Here is a 22,197-nt window from a genome sequence, read left to right on the forward strand (position 1 = left end):
GATATTAGCGGCCAGATGGCCGCCCAGTGTGTTAGTCACACACACACAAAGGTCTTAGAAGCACTTCACCTGCATCTCACTTCCTCTAGTAAACTGTCCCGTCCAAGGCACCCATGCCCTTCCACCTCCCCTCCCTTGTACTGGCCCTGGTCAGGAGTATGTAATGTACAATATAAATTATATCGTGTAAGGGTCAGGACTCATAATATTGGTAATCAGTGGAAGCTTAAATGTTTACATGAGACAATTTGCAGAGATCCCACACCGCTGCCTCCCATCTCCTGAGACTGCACTCGGTGACTTGGGTCTGAGACTATACAGACATATCCCTCCACCTGGCACAGCCAGCAGACAACAGAGTAAGTTATCCTGGGAGAATTGTTCTATCAAAAATCTTGCTAGACCTGGGCATATTTCAGAAGACCCAAGACTCATAACCTAGGTGCCTAGCTCTAGTAACACCTATGGTGAAAATTAAAATTTTTCTACCAGCTGAACCCCAGAATCTCCATAAATCCAGTCTGGATACATAAATTGTGTCTGCAGCACAGAGAAGGAAGATTATCCGAGAGAAATACAGGAATACAGGATGGGGAACACAGCTCAGGAAAGTGACCAGGGGATTACAGGCTGATATCACCCAGTCCTTGCCCTACTCTGGACCAATCAGTGAGCAGTATGGGTGGAGGAATGTATTTAGTGTTAATGACCCACCTGTACTGATCTCTGTAGGAGTGTCCTCCTCTATAAATTTCACCGTTATTCCATATTCCTCCATAGACTGCTGATCATCCTTCACATACCTCTCTTCTTCTTCTACTTTACCCTTAAATTCTATATCGATTGGATCCCCACTCTAAATCAAGAAAATGAGAATGAATATCATCTGTAAAATATAAGCTTTATTATTCTGACATTACACCAAACTATGTAGTAGAAAAACGTCCTTACAGGATGTCTCCAACTTACAAGCTGACCTCAATGCACTCTTCTAATTGGGCAACTATGTGGCAAATGAGGTTTAATGTTGATAAATGTAAAGTTCTGCACTTAGGGGCTAAGAATATGTATGCATATTACATACTAGGGGGAGTACAACTGGGGGAATCAATGGTGGAGAAGGATCTGGGTGGTCTGGTAGATCATAAGCTTAATAGCATGCAATGCCAAGCTGCAGTTGCCAAAGCAAGTAAAATCCTTTTTTTTTGTATAAGAGAGGTATGGGCTGCACAGAGCGAGACATCATCTGTACAAATCATTAGTAAGACCTCATCTGGAATATGCAGTTCAGTTTTGGACCCCAGTTCACAAAAAGGATATCGGGGGAAATGGAGAAAGTGCAGAGAAGGGCAACCAAGCTGATAAGAGGCATGGAGGAGCTCAGCTATGAGGAAATATTAGAGGAACTGAATTTATTCTCTCTTGAGACGAGGAGACTAAAGAGGAACTTTAGAGGAAAAGACTAAAGAGGAATATGATCTCCATGTACAAAAAAAAGGGGGGGGGATATGATCACCATGTACAGTGGGGACGGAAAGTATTCAGACCTCCCTAAATTTTTCACTCTTTGTTATATTGCAGCCATTTGCTAAAATCATTTAAGTTTATTTTTTTCCTCATTAATGTACACACAGCACCCCATATTGACAGAAAAACACAGAATTGTTGACATTTTTGCAGATTTATTAAAAAAGAAAAACTGAAATATCACATGGTCCTAAGTATTCAGACCCTTTGCTCAGTATTTAGAAGCACCCTTTTGATCTAATACAGCCATGAGTCTTTTTGGGAAAGATGCAACAAGTTTTTCACACCTAGATTTGGGGATCCTCTGCCATTCCTCCTTGCAGATCCTCTCCAGTTCTGTCAGGTTGGATGGTAAACGTTGGTGGACAGCCATTTTTAGGTCTCTCCAGAGATGCTCAATTGGGTTTAAGTCAGGGCTCTGGCTGGGCCATTCAAGAACAGTCACGGAGTTGTTGTGAAGCCACTCCTTCGTTATTTTAGCTGTGTGCTTAGGGTCATTGTCTTGTTGGAAGGTAAACCTTCAGCCCAGTCTGAGGTCCTGAGCACTCTGGAGAAGGTTTTCGTCCAGGATATCCCTGTACTTGGCCGCATTCATCTTTCCCTCGATTGCAACCAGTCGTCCTGTCCTTGCAGCTGAAAAACACCCCCACAGCATGATGCTGCCACCATCATGCTTCACTGTTGGGACTGTATTGGACAGGTGATGAGCAGTGCCTGGTTTTCTCCACACATACCGCTTAGAATTAAGGCCAAAAAGTTCTATCTTGGTCTCATCAGACCAGAGAATCTTATTTCTCACCATCTTGGAGTCTTTCGGGTATTTTTTAGCAAACCCCATGTGGGCTTTCATGTGTCTTGCACTGAGGAGAGGCTTCCATCAGGCCACTCTGCCATAAAGCCCCGACTGGTGGAGGGCTGCAGTGATGGTTGACTTTCTACAACTTTCTCCCATCTCCCGACTGCATCTCTGGAGCTCAGCCACAGTGATCTTTGGGTTCTTCTTTAACTCTCTCACCAAGGCTCTTCTCCCCCGATAGCTCAGTTTGGCCGGATGGCCAGCTCTAGGAAGAGTTCTGGTCATCCCATTTAAGGATTATGGAGGCCACTGTGCTCTTAGGAACCTTAAGTGCAGCAGAAATTTTTTGTAAACTTGGCCAGATCTGTGCCTTGCCACAATTCTGTCTCTGAGCTCTTCAGGCACTTCCTTTGACCTCATGATTCTCGTTTGCTCTGACATGCACTGTAAGCTGTAAGGTCGTATATAGACAGGTGAGTGGCTTTTCCTAATCAAGTCCAATCAGTATAATCAAACACAGCTGGACTCAAATGAAGGTGTAGAACCATCTCAAGGATGATTAGAAGAAATGGACAGCACCTGAGTTAAATATATGAGTGTCACAGCAAAGGGTCTGAATACTTAGGACCATGTGATATTTCAGTTTTTCTTTTTTAATAAATCTGCAAAAATGTCAACAATTCTGTGTTTTTCTGTCAATATGGGGTGCTTTGTGTACATTAATGAGGAAAAAAATGAACTTAAATGATTTGTGCAAATGGCTGCAATATAACAAAGAGTGAAAAATTTAAGGGGGTCTGAATACTTTCCGTCCCCACTGTATATACACACACACATATACACAGTATCTCACAAAAGTGAGTACACCTCTTTTCATGTGACAACACTGAAGAAATGACACTTTGCTACAATGTAAAGTAGTGAGTGTACAGCTTGTATAACAGTGTAAATTTGCTGTCCACTCAAAATAACTCAACACACAGCCATTAATGTCTAAACTGCTGGCAACAAAAGTGAGTACACCCCTAAGTGAAAATGTCCAAATTGGGCCCAAAGTGTCAATATTCTGTGTGGCCACCATTATTTTCCAGTACTGCCTTAACCCTCCTGGGCATGGAGTTCACCAGAACTTCACAGGTTGCCACTGGAGTCCTCTTCCACTCCTCCATGACGACATCACGGAGCTGGTGGAGACCTTGCGCTCCTCCAACTTCTGTTTGAGGATGTCCCACAGATGCTCAACAGGGTTTAGGGAGACATGCTTGGCCAGTCCATCACCTTTACCCTCAGCTTCTTTATCAAGGCAGTGGTCATCTGGGAGGTGTGTTTGGGGTCGTTATCATGTTGGAATACTGCCCTGTGGCCCAGTCTCTGAAGGGAGGGGATCATGCTCTGCTTCAGTATGTCACAGTACATGTTGGCATTCATGGTTCCCTCAATGAACTGTAGCTCCCCAGTGCTGGCAGCACTCATGCAGCTCCAGACCATGACACTCCCACCACCAGGCTTGACTGTAGGCAAGACACACTTGTCTTTGTACTCCTCACCTGGTTGCCGCCACACACGCTTGTCACCATCTGAACCAAATAAGTTTATCTTGGTCTCATCAGACCACAGGACATGGTCCCAGTAATCCATGTCCTTAGTGTGCTTGTCTTCAGCAAACTCTTTGCAGGCTTTCTTGTGCATCATCTTTAGAAGAGGTTCCTTCTGGGACGACAGCCATGCAGACCAATTTGATGCAGTGTGTGGCGTATGGTCTGAGCACTGACAAGCTGACCCCCCCACCCCTTCAATCTCTGCAGCAATGCTGGCAGCACTTATACGTCTATTTCCCAAAGACAACCTCTGGATATGACGCTGAGCACGTGCCCTCATCTTCTTTGGTTGACCATGGCGAGGCCTGTTCTGAGTGGAACCTGTCCTGTTAAACCACTGTATGGTCTTGGCCACTGTGCTGCAGCTCAGTTTCAGGGTCTTGGCAATCTTCTTATAGCCTAGGCCATCTTTATGTAGAGCAACAATTCTTTTTTTCAGGTCCTCAGAGAGTTCTTTGCCATGAGGTGCCATGTTGAACTTCCAGTGACCAGTATGAGAGAGTGAGAGCGATAACACCAAATTTAACACACCTTCTCCCCACTCACACCTGAGACCTTGTAACACTAACGAGTCACATGACACCAGGGAGGGAAAATGGCTAATTGGGCCCAATTTGGACATTTTTACTTAGGGGTGTACTCACTTTTGTTGCCAGCGGTTTAGACAGTAATGGCTGTGTGTTGAGTTATTTTGAGGGGACAGCAAATTTACACTGTTATACAAGCTGTACACTCACTACTTTACATTGTAGCAAAGTGTCATTTCTTCAGTGTTGTCACATGAAAAGATATAATAAAATATTTACAAAAATGTGAGGGGTGTACTTACTTTTGTGAGATATATTTACATTATTTATTTTGTCCCACTATTGGGTGAACTAGATGGACTTGTGTCTTTTTTCAACCAGACTATGTAATTATAAAAAACCCACACATTGTCTCCATGAGTCTGTGTTTAATAAGCTCCTCCCCACCAACCTTGTAACAGTGAGGGATGGTGTGATCTTCCTGTGTGGAATCCCGGGAATACAGAGGACGGGGACATCTCTCTGGTGGGTTCCTGGTATTAGGTGGCTCCATCATATCATTGTGTCCTTCTGAAAACTCCTCCATCACGTCATACTCCTCATCCTCCTCTTTATACTCTTCTTTAACAATAATATTATAATCCCCAAGGTCTCCGCACTGAATATATAATAAAACATTCATTGTAACAAACATGCTGTGTATAAATCACAAATACCATAAATTGTCAATCATCTACCTGATGATGGTGAGGGATGGTGTGATCTTCCTGTGTAGAATCCCGGGAATTCAGAGAATGGGGACATCTCTCTGGTGGGTTCCTGGTATTAGAGGTCTCCATCACTCCATACTCTTCATCCTCCTCTTTATACTCTTCTTTAACAACAATACTATCAACTCCGAGGTTTCCACTCTGAAAGATATAATAAAACATTCATTGTAACCAACGCACTTGTGTATCAATCATAACTATCAGTGACTGTTCCTCATCTACCTGATGATGGTGAGGGATGGTGTGATCTTCCTGTGTGGAATCCCGGGAATACAGAGGATGGGGACATCTCTCCGGTGGGTTCCCATTACTGGATCCATCTGTAGGAAACACACACACTGACTGAATACATTGTTTCAATGCGTCTATCAGATGATGGGGGATCTAGGTGGACCCTCCGTACTGCTCTCTCCTTTACAATAAAGTCTCCTCTTACCCGGTGATGTGAGGGGCGGCTGATTGTCCATCATGACGTCCTTGTAGAGATCCTTGTGTCCTTCTAAATACTCCCACTCCTCCATGGAGAAATAGACAGTGACATCCTGACACCTTATAGGAACCTGACACACACAATGATACAGTCACCATCCAGACACATCCCTTGTCTGTTACTGGATAATGTCCCAGAATTCCCAGCACCGCTCACCTCTCCTATCCCTCCTGCAGATTTCACAAATAGTAAAACGAAATGACATTCACAAAATCCTCCTCACCTCACCAGTCAGGTCTGTGTTTTATTAAAGCCCCACTTCAGGGACCCCAACACTCTGTAGGTTAAAGGCTTGGCATATGGAATTCTGACATCATTACATTAAATACAGGATCAACATTTCTGCTTTGGCTGTGAGGATGCAAAGGGTCCACATCCTAAGAGCATCGGTGTCGGGGAACTAGCTGTAAGATAGTTGCCCACAGACCTGGCACATTAGCCAACCCTCGGGTATCGGAGTCAATATGGCCACGCCCGCACAAATGCGCACACACGTAATGCGAACGCACGTTTGCCATGGCGAACGTGTGTGGTGACGGCAAACAACGCATGGTCTTCAGCTTCCTGGTCCTGTGTTTTCTTCTGATCACCGGTTATCGACCCGTCTTGCCCTTGGAAACCTCTTGTCTCGCTCCCAGCTCTGACCTCGGATTATGCAAGGATCTCCTCTTGTCTCCTGTCCTGTGTATGACCCCGGCTTGCCTAACTGCGACTCTGATACCCGATCTGCTGACCACTGGTTTACTGACCTCTGCTACCATTCCAGACTATGCCTTCTGCTGTGATCCGCCTTGGTGCCTACCTGCTGTACCCAGCCTGGAGTACCTACCTACAGTACTCACCCGTGGCTCCAGCCTGCAGTACTTACCTACTGTATCCAGCCTGCTGCACTTACCATTGCAACCTGCACCACTATCAGCCCTTCTGGGTCCTACTGTTCACCTCATCTGGTATCCACCCACAGAGAGATCTGCACACCACCATCTCTCATCTGTGGCACAGCTGGCAATCCCTGTTTCTTTGGGCTTTGTGTTCCCTGTTATCACCTTCAAGGGCACTGAGCACTCAGCCGCAAAAGAGAGCCCTCTCAGGCATTTCAGCTTCAGGAAAGGTGCGTGACAATCGGAAAAAAATAGGATTCTCTGACTCTTGGTGGAGGTACACTGGGAGGAGGGGCTGTGAGGTCAGTGTGATGTCATAGGATTCTCTGACTCTGGTTGGAGGGCATTGGGAGGAGGAGCTGTGAGGTCAGTGTGATGTCATAGGATTCTCTGACTCTGGTTGGAGGGCATTGGGAGGAGGGGCTGTGATGTCATAGGATTCATTAACTCTGGGTGGAGGTACATTGGGAGGAGGAGCTGTGAGGTCAGTGTGATGTCATATGATTCTCTGACAATCATTTCTCCTGGGTGCGTTCCACGACTCCTAAACTGACATATGAATGTTGTCTTTGGGCTTCACCAGGGCACGTCATATTCCTGTGATCTCCATGTACTCCGGGGGCTTTACTGGTCACATTTTAGGATGAATATCTGAGACTGGGATCATTATGGAGAAATTTTCAATACATTTACTACAAATTACATTTTCCTCTTTCTTCCTATTTAAAGCTTATGAAATAAAAAGACATACATATTCCAATCCCCCCTAAATAACCCCCCCCCCCAAAAGTGGTATAATCCATTAGTATAGACCAGGGCTCTCCAAACTACGGCCCTCCAGCTGTTGTGGAACTACACGTCCCATGAGGCATTGTAAAACTCAGACATTCACAGACATGACTAGGGCATGATGGGAATTGTAGTTCCTGAACAACTGGAGGTCCAAAGTTTGGAGAGCCCTGGTATAGACTGATGAGGTGAGAAGGTGATTGGTGGGAAAGGTGACACATCTCCAAAATGAAGAGAATGTTCCGGCCCCATAAGTGGGGAAATGTTCTGCCCCTGAAGGGGTTAATCTAGGTTTCCACACTATATATGTGTGTATCATCATCTGCTGGAGATAAAAGACATCACAGTGACTATGGAGGAAGAGGACGGACATGACGGGGGGTTACTGGGTGTAAATAGAAAATAAGATCTTATTACCTCCTCTGCTGCCACTTCCAGCAATGTCTTCTCTCTGCTTCCTCCCGACTCACCTCTCACCCAGACCTTCCTGTCTGTACATGACATCACTTCCTGTCTTCCATAGAGACTTCCTGTCTGGGTAGAAGTGAGATCACCATCTTGTGGAGCTCAGAGGAACTGCAGCCCAGAGAAGCATCTCATAGTGTGAACACGGCCTTGTGCTGTGTATGTATGTACTGTATATCGTTATAGATGGGGTCATCTCCACTCCCACCAAGGGGAGTAGAAATATATTACTGCCTAGTCTAACCTTTCCCAGCCAGGGTTTCTCTAAAGCAGGGTTTCTCAACCAGGGTTCCTTCAGAAGTTGCTAGAGATTCCTTGAGCAATAGTCAATTTCTGCCTCTCAGATAAGTTCCCATTGACACCATTGATCTTTTTAGCTATCTGTAAGGGGGTAATTCTTCCCAAGGACCATAAGTGTACGGAGCATTCTTCCCACTGACCATCACACTAATGTATCATGAGTTATAGATTTTTAATTTTTAGCAGGGGTTCCCCGAGACTGAAGAATTATTTTAAGGGTTCCTCAGTGTTGAAAAGTTTGAGAAAGGCTGCTCCAAAGCTATTGTGGACTGGAGTTGCCACCTCATCCATTTAAACCTGAACACCTTTGAATTGCACAGGTTCTGAGGGTAATTAAATGCAGATAAGGCACCAAGTGAGTTTAATTAACACCTTAATCAGCCACAGAACCTGTGTAATTAATATGTGTTCGGGTTTAAAGGGATGAGGAGGCAACCATATTGTGCACTCACTTATTAAGAGGGTAATGGAGGTCTGGTAAGCGCACAATCTGAGTGTGAGCACCAAGAGAGCAGAGGATTGGTGTTTGGGGAAGGAGGTGTTTTGTAGTCCACTACGCACGGTTTGCTGGAGCATATACTAAGATTTGGAGGAAGAAGCTCTGAAGCTTTTTGTGACATTTATTGGTGGCGATATCATTTATTGAAGTATAAAGGAGACATTGAATGGACTTTGATGTCACTTGATGATTTATCACTGGATACTGATGAGGCAAAATTATTCAATGATTTATTTGTTTCGGCCCGCCAAGTGCTCCACAATGCACTGTGCATTGGAAGCCCTGATTGACTGAGGCAATAAAGCATTTGCCCAATCAGGGCACAGAACACTGTCAGAGCCATGGTTGGAGTAAGTAATGATGACTGTGCCCAATCATGGCTCATTGCTCATAGACCCACCCCCTCTATAAAAGGAACCTTCCCACCCACAGCAGCCATTTACAGAGTGATGATTCGTAATATTGGAGTGGAGATAGAGAAAACAGGGTTCTGTTCAGTGCTACTAGTTAGTTAGTGTGCAGTACAATATACTGCAGTATATCGATGTGCGTTAGTACACATTTACTACAGAATATTGACGTGCGTTAGTGCATGTTTACTGCAGTATATTGACGTGCGTTAGTGCATGTTTACTGCAGTATATTGACGTGCGTTAGTACATGTTTACTACAGAATATTGACGTGCGTTAGTGCACGTTTACTGCAGTATGTTGACGTGCGTTAGTGCACGTTTACTGCATTATATTGATGTGCGTTAGTGCACCTTTACTGCAGTATATTGATGTGCGTTAGTGCACCTTTACTGCAGTATATTGATGTGCGTTAGTGCACCTTTACTGCAGTATATTGATGTGCGTTAGTGCACCTTTACTGCAGTATATTGATCTGCGTTAGTGCACCTTTACTGCAGTATATTGATGTGCGTTAGTGCACCTTTACTGCAGTATATTGATGTGCGTTAGTACACGTTTACTACAGTATATTGATGTGTGTTAGTGCACCTTTACTGCAGTATATTGATGTGCGTTAGTGCACGTTTACTGCAGTATATTGATCTGCGTTAGTGCACGTTTACTGCAGTATATTGATGTGCGTTAGTGCACCTTTACTGCAGTATATTGATGTGCGTTAGTACACGTTTACTACAGTATATTGATGTGTGTTAGTGCACTTTTACCGCAGTATATTGATGTGCGTTAGTGCATGTTTACTGCAGTATATTGACGTGCGTTAGTGCAAATTTACTGCAGTATATTGATGCGCGTTAGTGCATGTTTACTGCAGTATATTGATGTGCGTTAGTGGATGTTTACTGCAGTACATTGACGTGCGTTAGTGCACGTTTACTGCAGTATATTGATGTGCGTTAGTACACGTTTACTACAGTATATTGACGTGTGTTAGTGCACGTTTACTGCATTATATTGATGTGCGTTAGTGCACCTTTACTGCAGTATATTGATGTGCATTAGTGCACCTTTACTGCAGTATATTTTTTTTTATAATCACTTTTTTTTTCCTTTATTAAGACACATTCAAGCATACAACAGAAAACTACACATTGCACAAGGTATCTATAGAAATCCTTTCATTAACAAAAACCACAATACCCCCCCCCCCCCCCCCCCCAGCATCTTCAGGAAGAAGAGAAAAAACAAACAATGATCCCACACCCATTTATCTATTCATAACCAAAACTCATTTCCTGCAACACATTATTCAAAATATAATTTAAGAAGGAGGCTTTACAGCACCCTATTACGTGTATCAAACAATCTATAAAAAACAGACACAGAGAAAAAGGAAAAAAAAAAGTATAATTTCATATTACTATTATAGTGTTCTATTATATTTGGTGATTTTATTCAGTATGACCTCCCCCTACTACTTCATATACCTCTCCTCTTTTCATCTCAATATTCCAATCCACCCTTCTTTGTGTGGTTTTCATTACGTGTTGCCTTTTCCATGTCTGATTTACCATTATAAATTATCCTCTTCTTTTAATGACATCAATCATCTCTCCACTATGCCTCCCAGGGGGGAGAGAGAAAAAAAACCCCCACCCCCTCCCAATTTCCCCTCACCAGATGTATCCCACAGACTATCCGACCCAAAACACAACACTATGCCCATAGGGTTTAATTCGCCCCTATTTCTGAGGAGTAGTAAAGCCATCCTGCCAATGAGAGAAGCCCGCAGCAACAGCATGTAATGCATAGCGGAGGGCATACATGACTGTGGTAACAGGGGAGTTAATAGTTTAGGGGGTGGGTACAAAAAAGTAACCGAGGGGGAGGTATCAAACAGGGCTTTATAGGTTAACCCCGCCCAGGGGGGAGTAACAGTGGTTGAAGAAAGTTCATTGAAGATGGAGCTGGATGGACTCATGGAGCAGCTTAGGGAGGAGGCCGCGGTTCGTGGGGCAGCATGGCTGCAAGAGACCATAGCTGCGGCTTTGCAGAACAGTCAGCCTGAGGCGCTGGGGAGGTCTAGCGGCGCCAGAACTCGGCGGTCCCGGCCGCCTGAGCGGTTCTCCCCTGACCAGCGGTTTTCTGGACAGCGGCAGCCCGGGACTCTTTCGGGTCTCACGGTGGGAACACCGAAGAAAAGAATGGCCGGAGCGAATGGCGGGAGAGCGAGCGCCGACGGGACCCGGCGGAGCGATCGTTTGGAAGGGATGGAGGTGGCGGTGCGGCCTAGCAGAGCGGGCAGAGTGAGGAGCGAGAGCCCCGCCCCCTGCAGGAGAGAGCCAGCAGCAAGGGAGAGGACACGTGCAGCGAGCCCTGGGCCGTCCGGTTCCACGGCAGGGGCACACAGGAGGATCGAGAGGGGTCGGCCTAGCGGGGCATCGCAGGTACCATGCGGCAGGACTGAGGTCAGGCACACCGGTCCGGGCAAGGCAACCAGCAAGTCAGCGGGCGGAAGAGACACGCGGAGGCGGGGGCGTACGGCCACAGTCACGGCGGCAACTCCGGCGGCCAGGCCGGGTGGGCCTTCGTCAGAGGAAGAAGGAGGGAGAAGTGGCGATCGAGCAGGTGGATGGTCCGGGTCAGAGGAAGAATCGGCACCCCATCAAAGGAGAACAGCAGCGGTGGAGATCCCTGTTCCGGCTGATGAGGCTACGCCTGTGCAGCCTGGTGAGTCCAATGTCTTATTCCTTAATTCCAGTCAGGCCAGAGTGGGGGGGATGGGGGGTGCAGTGGGGGGCACGGGCAGCAGTGGGTCGGGGGCGTCAAGCAGTGGGGGGGCTACAGCATTGGGGGGGTTTTTAGCAGGCATTAGGGAGCTACTTCAGCGCTTTGAGGGAGCAGGGACGGTTCCCTCGGGCCCTGCGACAGCGTGGGTGCCGCCGACAGGGGGCACCGGGGCGGTGGTGCACACGGGAGGAACAACGGCGGTACCATCGGTCACGGCGGCAGTGGCCGCGCCTGCACCGGTAACGCCCGGGAGTACAGGGGCGCAGGGGACGGACAAGACAGCGGAGACCACAAGCAGGCAGGATATAACCAGATTGGCAGATGCAGCCAGGTGCGAGGTGTATGTGTGCTATGAGGGACCATTGGGTTCGCACCTGAAGCAAGAGGTGCGTGAAAAACTGTGTTGAGATATTTTCCCTACTGCCTTTAGAAAAATTTAATCTGGATAGGGTGAAACCGGATGATTCGAAGAAGGAGGACGAGGAGAAGAGGAGGTACAGGCTAATCCCTAGAACATTTGCAAACTGGTTGCAGGCTTTTGCGATTATGGCAAGTGTGATAGGCGAGAAGCACCCGGAGCATTGCTCGGCTCTATTTTGTTATCAAGATGCTATTGGAGAGGCGTACAGGGTTTATGGGGGCACGGCGTGGCTGAGGTACGATGAGCAGTTCCGTCAACGGAGGGCAATCAGACCGACGCTGCGTTGGGATCACAAGGACATCAGCCTATGGATGAGATTGATGATGACGGCGAGGGCCCCCAACCAGTTTTTTCCAGGAGGGACCGGTGGACCTTCCACCCAGGGACATACGGTCGGAAACAAAAAGGGGGTTTGTTGGCAATACAACACCGGGACCTGCAGGTTTGGAGCCTCATGTAAGTATAAACACGAGTGTTCAGGATGTGGGGGATCCCACCCGGGGTCAAGGTGTTTCAAACAAGGAAAGGGTAAGCAAGGAGAAACTGCAAACAAAAGGGAGGACCCCGGTGAGAGTGGAAAAGATGCGGCCGTTTCTAGGTAGGTACCCAGACAAAAAAGCAGCGCAATTGTTGGATGAAGGTTTCTCAGTGGGATTTAGGATACCGTGCAATCTGTCGGTTATCCCGCCGGTGTCGCCTAATTTAAAGTCAGCTATGCAACACCCGGAGGTAGTTTCAGAGAAACTAAGGAAGGAGGTTGCATTGGGTTGGATGGGAGGTCCTTTTCCGGTGGTGCCGTTGGATAATTTGGTGGTGTCACCGCTGGGTGTGGTCCCAAAGAAGGAGCCAGGAAAATTTAGGCTAATCCATCATTTATCCTTCCCAAAAGGGGGGTCGGTCAATGATGCTATAGACCAGGGTGAGTGTTCAGTGACCTATACATCATTTGATGCGGCAGTGGGATGGGTGCGACGGTATGGAAAGGGGGCTCTCATGGCAAAGGCAGATGTGGAATCAGCTTTCCGACTGCTGCCAGTACACCCGGACAGCTTTCGATTATTGGGATGTCATTGGAACAACGAATTTTACGTCGACCAATGCTTACCAATGGGCTGCTCTATATCGTGCGCGATATTTGAGCAGTTCAGCTCGTTTGTGGAATGGGTTGTTAGGAAGGTGTCAGGTGTGAATTCTATAATTCATTACCTGGATGATTTTCTCTGCATGGGCCCAGCTGATTCACGGATCTGCGCGGTGCTTTTGGCTACGCTGGAACATATCGCAGACAAATTCAGAATTCCATTGGCGGCTGACAAAACGGAGGGACCGAGTACGGTCATCACGTTCTTGGGCATTGTGCTGGACACGGAGGCAATGGAATGCCGGTTGCCGGACGATAAACTGGAGGACCTGAAGAGGGAAATTGCGGGGCTCATGGGTTTGCGGAAAGTGCAACTGAAGACGCTACAATCGGTATTGGGCAAGCTTAATTTTGCATGCCGCATATTACCAATGGGGAGGGTTTTCTGTCGCAGGTTGTCGGCTAGCACGAGCGGCGTGAAATTGCCAAGGCATTTCGTTCGGTTAAGAGAAACACATAGAGCGGACTTAAGGGTGTGGCACACCTTTTTGGAAGCTTTTAACGGGAGGGCTTTCTGGATGGCTGGTCCGGTCAGCAATTTTGACTTGGAACTATTCACTGACGCCGCCGGTGCAACAGGTTTTGGGGCCTTTTTTCAGGGACAATGGAGCACTGGGCCTTGGCCTCAGTCGTGGGTGGAAGCAGGATTTACAAAAAACCTGGTGCTGCTGGAGTTGTTTCCGGTGGTGCTGGCGGTGGAGTTATGGGGAGCATCATTCAGGGATCTGAAGGTGCGTTTCCACGGGGACAACCTAGGTGTGGTACAGGTAATTAATAGGAACACGGCATCATCTCCGCCAGTGATTAGGCTATTACAACACCTGGTACTACGTTGTTTGCAACTGAATGTTTTCATTCACGCTGTCCATTTACCAGGGGTGGAAAATGTTATAGCTGATGCGTTGTCTCGCTTCCAGTGGGAAAGGTTCCGGGAGTTGGCACCGGAGGCGGAGCAACACGGGGTTCCTTGTCCCGACTGGCTGTGGGGGATAGCATTGGCCTCATCGCTGGATGGATAAAGAACTCGGTAAGTGGGTCCACGTGGGCGGCTTACACGAGGGTATGGCAGGAATGGATGGATTTTGTGCAAGAAATTGGGGAGGAGTCGGTGGGTGGAGAGGTGCGGTTGCTCTTGATATACTACATTGCCAGGAAAATGGAGGAGGGTGTGTCTGCATCTGTAGTGAATAAAAATGTAACTGGGTTGGCCTTTCTGTTTAAGTTGCAAGGTCAGATGGATTTTACGAAAGACTTCTGGGTTCGGCAGGCAATGAAGGGTTACAGAAAGGCATGAGTTAGGAAGGATGCGAGAAGGCCGGTGACATTTGAGATTTTGCAGGGTGTTATAGCGCAACTGGAGAGGGTGTGCTCTTCAGGTTATGAAGCGCTGTTGTTTAAAGTAGCCTTTTTATTAGCGTTTTTTGGGGCCTTTAGAATAGGGGAGTTGGTTAGCCCTTCTAAGAGGGTACAGGGAGGGCTGAGTTATCAGGATGTGAAGTGTGAGACGGAAGTCTTGCAGTTGTATTTGAGAAAATCAAAGACCGATCAACTGGGAAGGGGCAGAATCGTGAGGGTGTATCCGGTTGTGGGTTCTTTGTTGTGCCCAGTTGGGGCAGTGCGGGAGTTTTTGGGTTTTCGCCCGGTGGGAATGGGCCCCTTTTTGGTACATTCAGGTGGTGAATTTTTATCCAGATTCCAATTTGGGGCAGTTTTTGCAAAATGTATACGGGGCTTGGGGCTGACTGAGAAGGATTTCTCGTCACATTCCTTCAGGATAGGAGCAGCCACGGAAGCAGCCAGGAATGGATTGGGGGAGGAGATGGTGAAAAGGATTGGTAGATGGGAATCCAAGAGGTTTCAATCTTATGTGCGGCCCAATTTGGTTGTTAGCTTGTAGGTTAAGTATTTTATGTGTAATAGAGATATGGGTGATGGGGTCGGTAAGTGTTAATAGGGTTGTTGGTTATAGTATGGTTTTCTGTGTTTGTCTATTTCAGATTCGCTGCCTGGGATGGTCTGGATCATGGGTCATTCCTATGTGGCATGGGGGGCTCGGAGAGGGGACGCCCACCATGAGGGTAGGCAATTGGGCTTTAGCAGGAGGGAAGCGTGCATAAAGTGGTTGGGGATCCCTGGCATGTTGTGGGGCAGATTGGTGCCGGAGGTATATCGTTATGCGCAGCGCGATAGGCCGCCGGATGTATTAGTAATACACGCTGGCGGTAATGACCTGGGTATTAGAGCTATGGTGGACCTGAAGCGCGACATCAAGTTGGATGTTTTGCGGTTGAGAGAAGCCTTTCCGAAAATGGTAATTGTCTGGTCAGATATGGTGGCCCGGACTTCTTGGAGGATGGCTAGATCAGTTGAGGGGGTCAACAGGGCACGTAAAAAAATAAATAGGGAAGTGAGCAAGTTTGTAGTAAATAACGGTGGGCTGGCGGTTAGGCGTTTGGAACTCGAGTTCGAGACATGGCGGTATTTAAGAGCGGATGGAGTGCATTTGAACGAGGTTGGAATTGATTTGTGGGCCTTGGGGCTACAAGATGGCATACAGAGAGCACTTCGGGTGTGGAGGGGCACCCAAGATTAAGGTATTATTCTTGGGCGCTGTGGCGGGCGTTGGTCTGGGCAAAAAGAAGGTAGATGGTAAAAAGTAAGAGTCTTTTTTGGGAGCTAGCGTTGCTATGGCTCAGGATGGTGGTTCCCGGTTAACGGAGGTTAGCCGGGAAGTGATAATGGGGCACTGCGGTCATTGCTAGTCTCTGAGCCAGCTTGTCGGCTTGAGGCCTATTTTGATAGATTTGATGGGACCGCAGTGCTAGTCCTGTTATGGACACGGAGGATTTTTAAGATATTGCTCAGACCAACGCTTGATGATTAAACAGGTTGTTTTAACAGATGTTGTTGTTTGTTGTTGATGTTTTTCTATTTATGATAGATAATGTTTTATATGTTATATTTTTATATCTAAAATTATTTGTTAAATAAATTAGGCCACTACGGCCTTTTATACTCCAAGCTCGGTGTGGTTTGAGTTATTGGGGTAAAGATGGATGTGGGTTGGTATTAGGGGAATAAATGACATCTGTATCCGCCAGTCATGTCTTTAAATTTATTCTGTTGGACCTTAACTGCTTGCCGACCGCCGGCTGTCAATTGACGGCCAGGCGGCGCAGCTCTCGTTGCTGGAGGGCATCATATGATGGCAATCGCACGCGCCATGTCACTGGGCACACGGTGCGCGTGCCCGGCGGCCGTGATGTCCGCTGGGCACCAGCGATTGCCGGTAACACAGCAGGACTGTGGATCTGTGTGTATAAACACACAGATCCACGATCCTGTCAAAGGAGAGGAGACCGATGGTGTGTTCCAGAGGAACACCGATCAGTGTGAGTCCCCTACCCCTACAGTTAGAAACACTCCCTAGCAAACACAGTTAACCCCTTAATCACCACCTAGTGTTAACCCCTTCCCTGTCAGTCACATTTATACAGTAATCAATGCATTTTTATAGCACGAATCGCTGTATAAATGTGAATGGTCCCAAAAATGTGTCAAAAGTGTCTGATATGTCCGCCACAATATCGCAGTCACGATAAAAATCGCAGATCACCGCCATTACTAGTAAAAAAAAAAAAAAAAATAATAAAAATGCTATAAATGTATCCCCTATTTTGTAGATGCTATAACTTTTGCGCAAACCAATCAATATACACTTATTGCGATTTTTTTTTTTTTTTACCAAAAATATGTAGAAGAATACATATTGGCCTAAACTGAGGAAAAAAATTGTTTTAAAGAAAAAAACATTGGATATTTATTATAACAAAGTAAAAAATATTGTGTTTTTTTCAAACTTGTCACTCTTCTTTTGTTTATAGCGAAAAAAATAAAAACCGCAGAGGCTATCAAATACCACCAAAAGAAAGCTCTATTTGTGGGGAAAAAATCATAACAATTTTATCTGGGTACAGTGTTGTATGTCCGCGCAATTGTCATTCAAAATGTGACAGCGCTGAAAGCTGAAAAATGGCCTGGGCAGGAAGGGGGTGAAAATGCACTGTATTGAGGTGGTTAACCATATGTATCCATCTCTCTGCTTCCATTATTTTTTTCACCTCTCTCTTCCAATCCATTATAGTGGGACATCCAGACTATTTCCAAAATCTAGGTATCAATATTTTAGCTGCATTTAGCAAATGTGAAGTAACGCTTCTCCTATAAAACCCTGCAGATGATGGCATCTCATGAAAGAGAAAATGTAGTAGGGAGGGTTCTATAGGTCTAATGCTGCAAACACACCACCGGACTTTCCAGCAGACTAGGTCCGACGGAATCATTCCATCGGACATTCTGATCGTGTGTGGGTTAATCCGATTGTTTTTAATTTAAAAAATCTGATGGACCTAGAAATAGAACATGTTTCAAATCTGTCCGACTGAGTCAATTCCTATCGGGAAAACCGTTCGTCTGTATGCTAGTCCGACGGACCAAATACGACGCAAGGGCAGCTATTGGCTACTGGCTATTGAACTTCCTTTTTTAGTCCCGTCTTACGTCATCACGTTCAAAACTAACGGACTTTCGAACGGACTTAGTCCGTTGGTGTGTGGGCAAGTCCGTTCGTTCGGAAGTCCGTCGGAACTCCGCCGAAAGTCCGTCGGGAAGACCGTTGGACCTCATCTGCCGGAAAGTCCGGTCGTGTGTACGCGGCATAAGTGTCATTTTTTTAATCCAACGAGCTATCGCCTCCCAGAATACTTTATTCTTTGGGCAATATCGCCATAAATGAAGAAATTGGTTACATCCCCTCCATTAGTTAACATCCGCCGATGGGTATGAGCCAGTCGAACCGATGTATGATACCATCTTGTCAAGAACTTATACGACATCTCCTGTATATGGGAACCGTTTTAATTTGTTCGGATGTAAAATTATAACCCAGCTCCCTTTCCCATTCTCGGATAAAATAGGGAGCTGTCATGTTTTGGGCACTCAGAACCAGTTTATACATTCGAGACAACATATGGCTCGGCTCTGATAAGTTGACACACCCTTCCTCAAAAATAGTAAGCGGGTTTGCTGGCCTAACCTGATGCTTCCACTTATTAAACAGATCCATCAATTGACGATATTTCCATACGGCCATTGGTATTTCCCCTAATCTCAAAACCAACTCTGCCAATGGTAGCAATTTACCCTGTGGGGCCACGCTAGCACAATTTTTTTTTTTTTTTTAAGTTTTTATTGTGCACAGCAGAAGTATACATACAATGCTTAGTACATATATTACATCAAGAAACATATCACCAAAAAACATAGCAATCATAGTGCAAATATCTCTGTAACTAGAATATGGCATTCCGAACACCGATCCTACCCTATGTTGAGATAGACATGTGCATTTTTTTTTTTTATTAAAATATATTTAGATATTATTTATTACAACGTATTAATTCAGAACCGCATAGAAAGAAAGAAACCCCCCCCCCCTTGGGATGTCGACATTTCAGTATTCCTGTTCATTCAGTAGACAATAGTACCCGGCCTGTCCATAGTAAAGGGAGTGAAGCAAGCAATATCCATCCACCATATATTTTTAAATTGACTAGGGCCCTTCCTCATCCAAGGTATTCTCAGAGTCTATCCACCTGAACCAAACCTTCCTAAACTTCTTGGTAGCCCCTCTAGCTTCATAGGTCATTTTGTACATCATCAAATCTGCATTTATTATTTTAATCCACATCCCCAGCGTTAATTGTTCCTCATGTATCCATCTCCTCGCAATGAGCTTTTTTACCCCAAAGTACAGGATTCGTAGGAACAATTTAGTGTGTGCATTCATCTCCTCTTGGTCAAAAATCCCAAGCAAACACCTCATGGGAGAGCAAATATTTGGTAAAGCAAATTAATCTGATATAAATTCAGTGACCTGAGACCATAGCGGTCTCACCTTTATGTACTCCCACACCATATGTACAAAAGTGCCCTCCTCTTTCCCACATTTATGGCAAATAGCAGAATCCCTCCTATGTATTCAATGTAATCTAGCCGGTGTATAATACTGTTGGTGCAAATAGCGATACTGAATCATTCTATCCGTAGAGGAGATAACAGACACCAAGAATGTGTCCAATAGCTTCTGCCACAGTTCCTCCGACAACTCCGGGACAATCATCTCCCATCTCTCCCTGGCTCTCGAAGTTAGGGTCACCTTCCCCGGGCCCACCGCCCCATAGTATCTGGAAACCCGCTTAGACACATCTGGGTCAATCAGAACTCTTTCAAGGTCAGTATTCTGTACCCGAATCTCAGACCCACCAAACTGGGTATATGCTGCATGCCTTAATTGCGCATATCTAAAGAGCCAAGTCCTAGGCACTCCAAATTGCTCTCTCAACTGGGCAAAAGTACACAGACGCCATCCCTACAAATGTGGTGCAAATATTAAATACCATATTTCGCCCATGTCACTGGACCATCAGAGAGTTTCATAAACTCCCCCAAGGAGCGGTTGCACCATAGAGGACTGTTAGGAGATAGCCACAAGGGGTCATCCCCTCGCCTTTGAGAACACAGATGAAAGACCTTCCCTGGTAACGACATTCACGCTAGCACAATTACCCTTCCCATCCACCCCAAACGGTCTAAATTCCCTTTCTCTTCCCCCGGGGAAACCAGGGGAATCCTTCCAGTGGTGTCATGGGAGATATTGGGGGGGCAAACTTTCCTGTACTATTCATTCTGTCCGAAATAGATAGCGTTGTTCTCGTTACTGGTGAAGCATATTCTGATAACCACCTATATGAAACCGGAATGCAGGTGGCGCGGGTCAGGTTCCTACCCGCTAGTGTTTTCTCCAGAGGCACCCAAAGGTTACTAACAGAGTCACGGCACCAGTTCATAATACGAACCAGGGCCATGGCTCTGTAATAATGCACATCTCACCCTACCCTCCCATTTTGGTCTCCTTAGAATCCCATATGCCAAACTAGGGTGTTTTTCTCCCCACACAAAGGTCGTAAAAGCCCTTCATATTTGTTTGAAAAATGTCTGTGGGAGCGTTATGGGTACGGTATGTAAAACATAAATAAGTCTAGGGATTACACTTATTTTAAGCACATTTACCCCGCCGAACCACGTCAGAGTATGACTTCTGCAAGTCTTTTAAAATAGATACCAACAAGGGTCCATAATTTAGATCATATAGGCGCTTTACATCTGAAGAGATATAAATCTCCAAATAGAATTTAGAATCGAGGTGCCAAACAAAAGGATAAGATTGTTGCAGAGTATTCCTCATCACAGGCACATGGCTTGGCATCAACACTGACTTCTCAATATTTAATTTTAAAATTAGATATAAGGCCAAACCTGTCTATCTCCAACAATAGTTCCGTCAAAGACTCTTGGGGAGAAGAGAGATACAACAGTAGATCATCTGTGTAAGCTGAGATCTTATGTTCCGTTGATCCGATACAAATCCCCTAATCGTTTCTAGAAAGGGCTCCAGCACCATAGCAAATAACGATCGGGACAGTGGGCATCCCTGCCTAGTCCCATTCCATATCTCAAAATAATCTACCATTAACCTTAACCCTTGCTCTAGGATCTGCATACAATGCCGTCACCCACCCCATCATCTGTTCTCTCAGACCCATCTCTCTCAAAACTCAGACCATAAAGTCCCACCCCACCCTGTCAAATGCTTTTTCAGCATCCATGAAATGAAATTACTACGCTCGGGGTCTGGTTCGGTCCATTTTTCATCCAATGCAATGCATGCAGTGCCCGAATAGTTCTATCTCTGGCCTCACGGCCCTTTATAAACCCTGTTTGATCTGGGTGAATCAATTTAACTAATTGGTCTTGTAACCTAAGGGCCAGAATTTTAGCCAGGAGCTTAGTGTCAGAATTGAGGAGGGAGATTGGTCTATAGTTGGCACAGCACTGAGGATCCTTCCCTGATTTTGGGAGAACTGTCACATAAGCCAGCAGTGCCTCTGGAGGCAATGGGTTAGACACCGAAACAGAATTAAGGTATTTGCACAGAGGAGCCAACAGGATTGAGGAAAACTTTTTATAATAAATATTTGTGAAACCATCAGGTACCAGGCTTTTACCCAATGGCAAAGCCGCAATCGCTCCTCCCAACACTTCAATAGAAATTGCTTTTTCCATTTACTCCAGGGCCACAGATGGAATAGCTTGCAGCTCTGAGGCTTCGAGATACTCCCGAAATCCATCCATCGTCCCCACGGGGACTGAGTCTATATTATATAGAGACCCATAGAATCGGTGAAATTCAGCTGCTAATGCTTGGGTGTCCACTATCTGCTTATCACCTACCTTTATAGTGTGAACATGGCGTAAATCCTGTTGTTTCTTTAATTGTCTAGCCAATAGTCTCCCACCTTTGTTCCCTTGTTCATAAAAACGGTGGGCAAAATATCTGTGTTTATTTTGAACTTTTTGATCAAGAAGTTGTTTTAAATCTACCCGCAGTTTCTCTAGTCTCTGCACGTCCCCAGGTTTTAAATGGGCCTTGTGTCTAATTTCAAGTTGATGTATTTCCTCTAGAAGCTCAACCATTTATTTCTGTCTTTCTTCTCCAATACGTGACACCATTGAAATGAATTCCCCTCTGATGACTGTCTTATGGGCTTCCCATACCACTTGGTCAGGCACCTCCTCTGATGTATTGGTCTCAAAATATAATGCTAATGGTCAGGACAGGGATTCCACCTTCTGTTTATCATCCAAAATAGATTAATTCAGACGCCATGTTC

General features: G+C 45.8%; 1 protein-coding gene across 2 annotated transcripts in view; it reads right to left on the minus strand.

Annotated features, from left to right (window-relative positions):
* The window catches only part of LOC141121670 (uncharacterized), a 271,996-nt gene that overhangs the window by 3,788 nt on the left and 246,011 nt on the right, over positions 1-22,197 (minus strand). Inside the window, exons 1-6 of one of the 2 annotated variants that reach the window (XM_073611358.1) lie at positions 7,796-7,890; positions 5,655-5,778; positions 5,441-5,538; positions 5,186-5,359; positions 4,900-5,106; positions 715-856 (exon numbers count right to left, since the gene is read on the minus strand). The exons of the other annotated variant lie outside the window; for it this stretch is intronic. Coding sequence (XP_073467459.1) covers positions 715-856; positions 4,900-5,106; positions 5,186-5,359; positions 5,441-5,538; positions 5,655-5,778; positions 7,796-7,882 — 832 coding nt within the window. The 5' untranslated portion in view covers positions 7,883-7,890. Of the gene's footprint in view, positions 1-714; positions 857-4,899; positions 5,107-5,185; positions 5,360-5,440; positions 5,539-5,654; positions 5,779-7,795; positions 7,891-22,197 lie in introns of those variants that run through there. 2 annotated transcript variants of the gene reach the window in all.

This window comes from Aquarana catesbeiana, unplaced genomic scaffold (assembly GCF_042186555.1).
Source record: "Aquarana catesbeiana isolate 2022-GZ unplaced genomic scaffold, ASM4218655v1 unanchor228, whole genome shotgun sequence".
Lineage (NCBI taxonomy): Eukaryota > Metazoa > Chordata > Amphibia > Anura > Ranidae > Aquarana > Aquarana catesbeiana.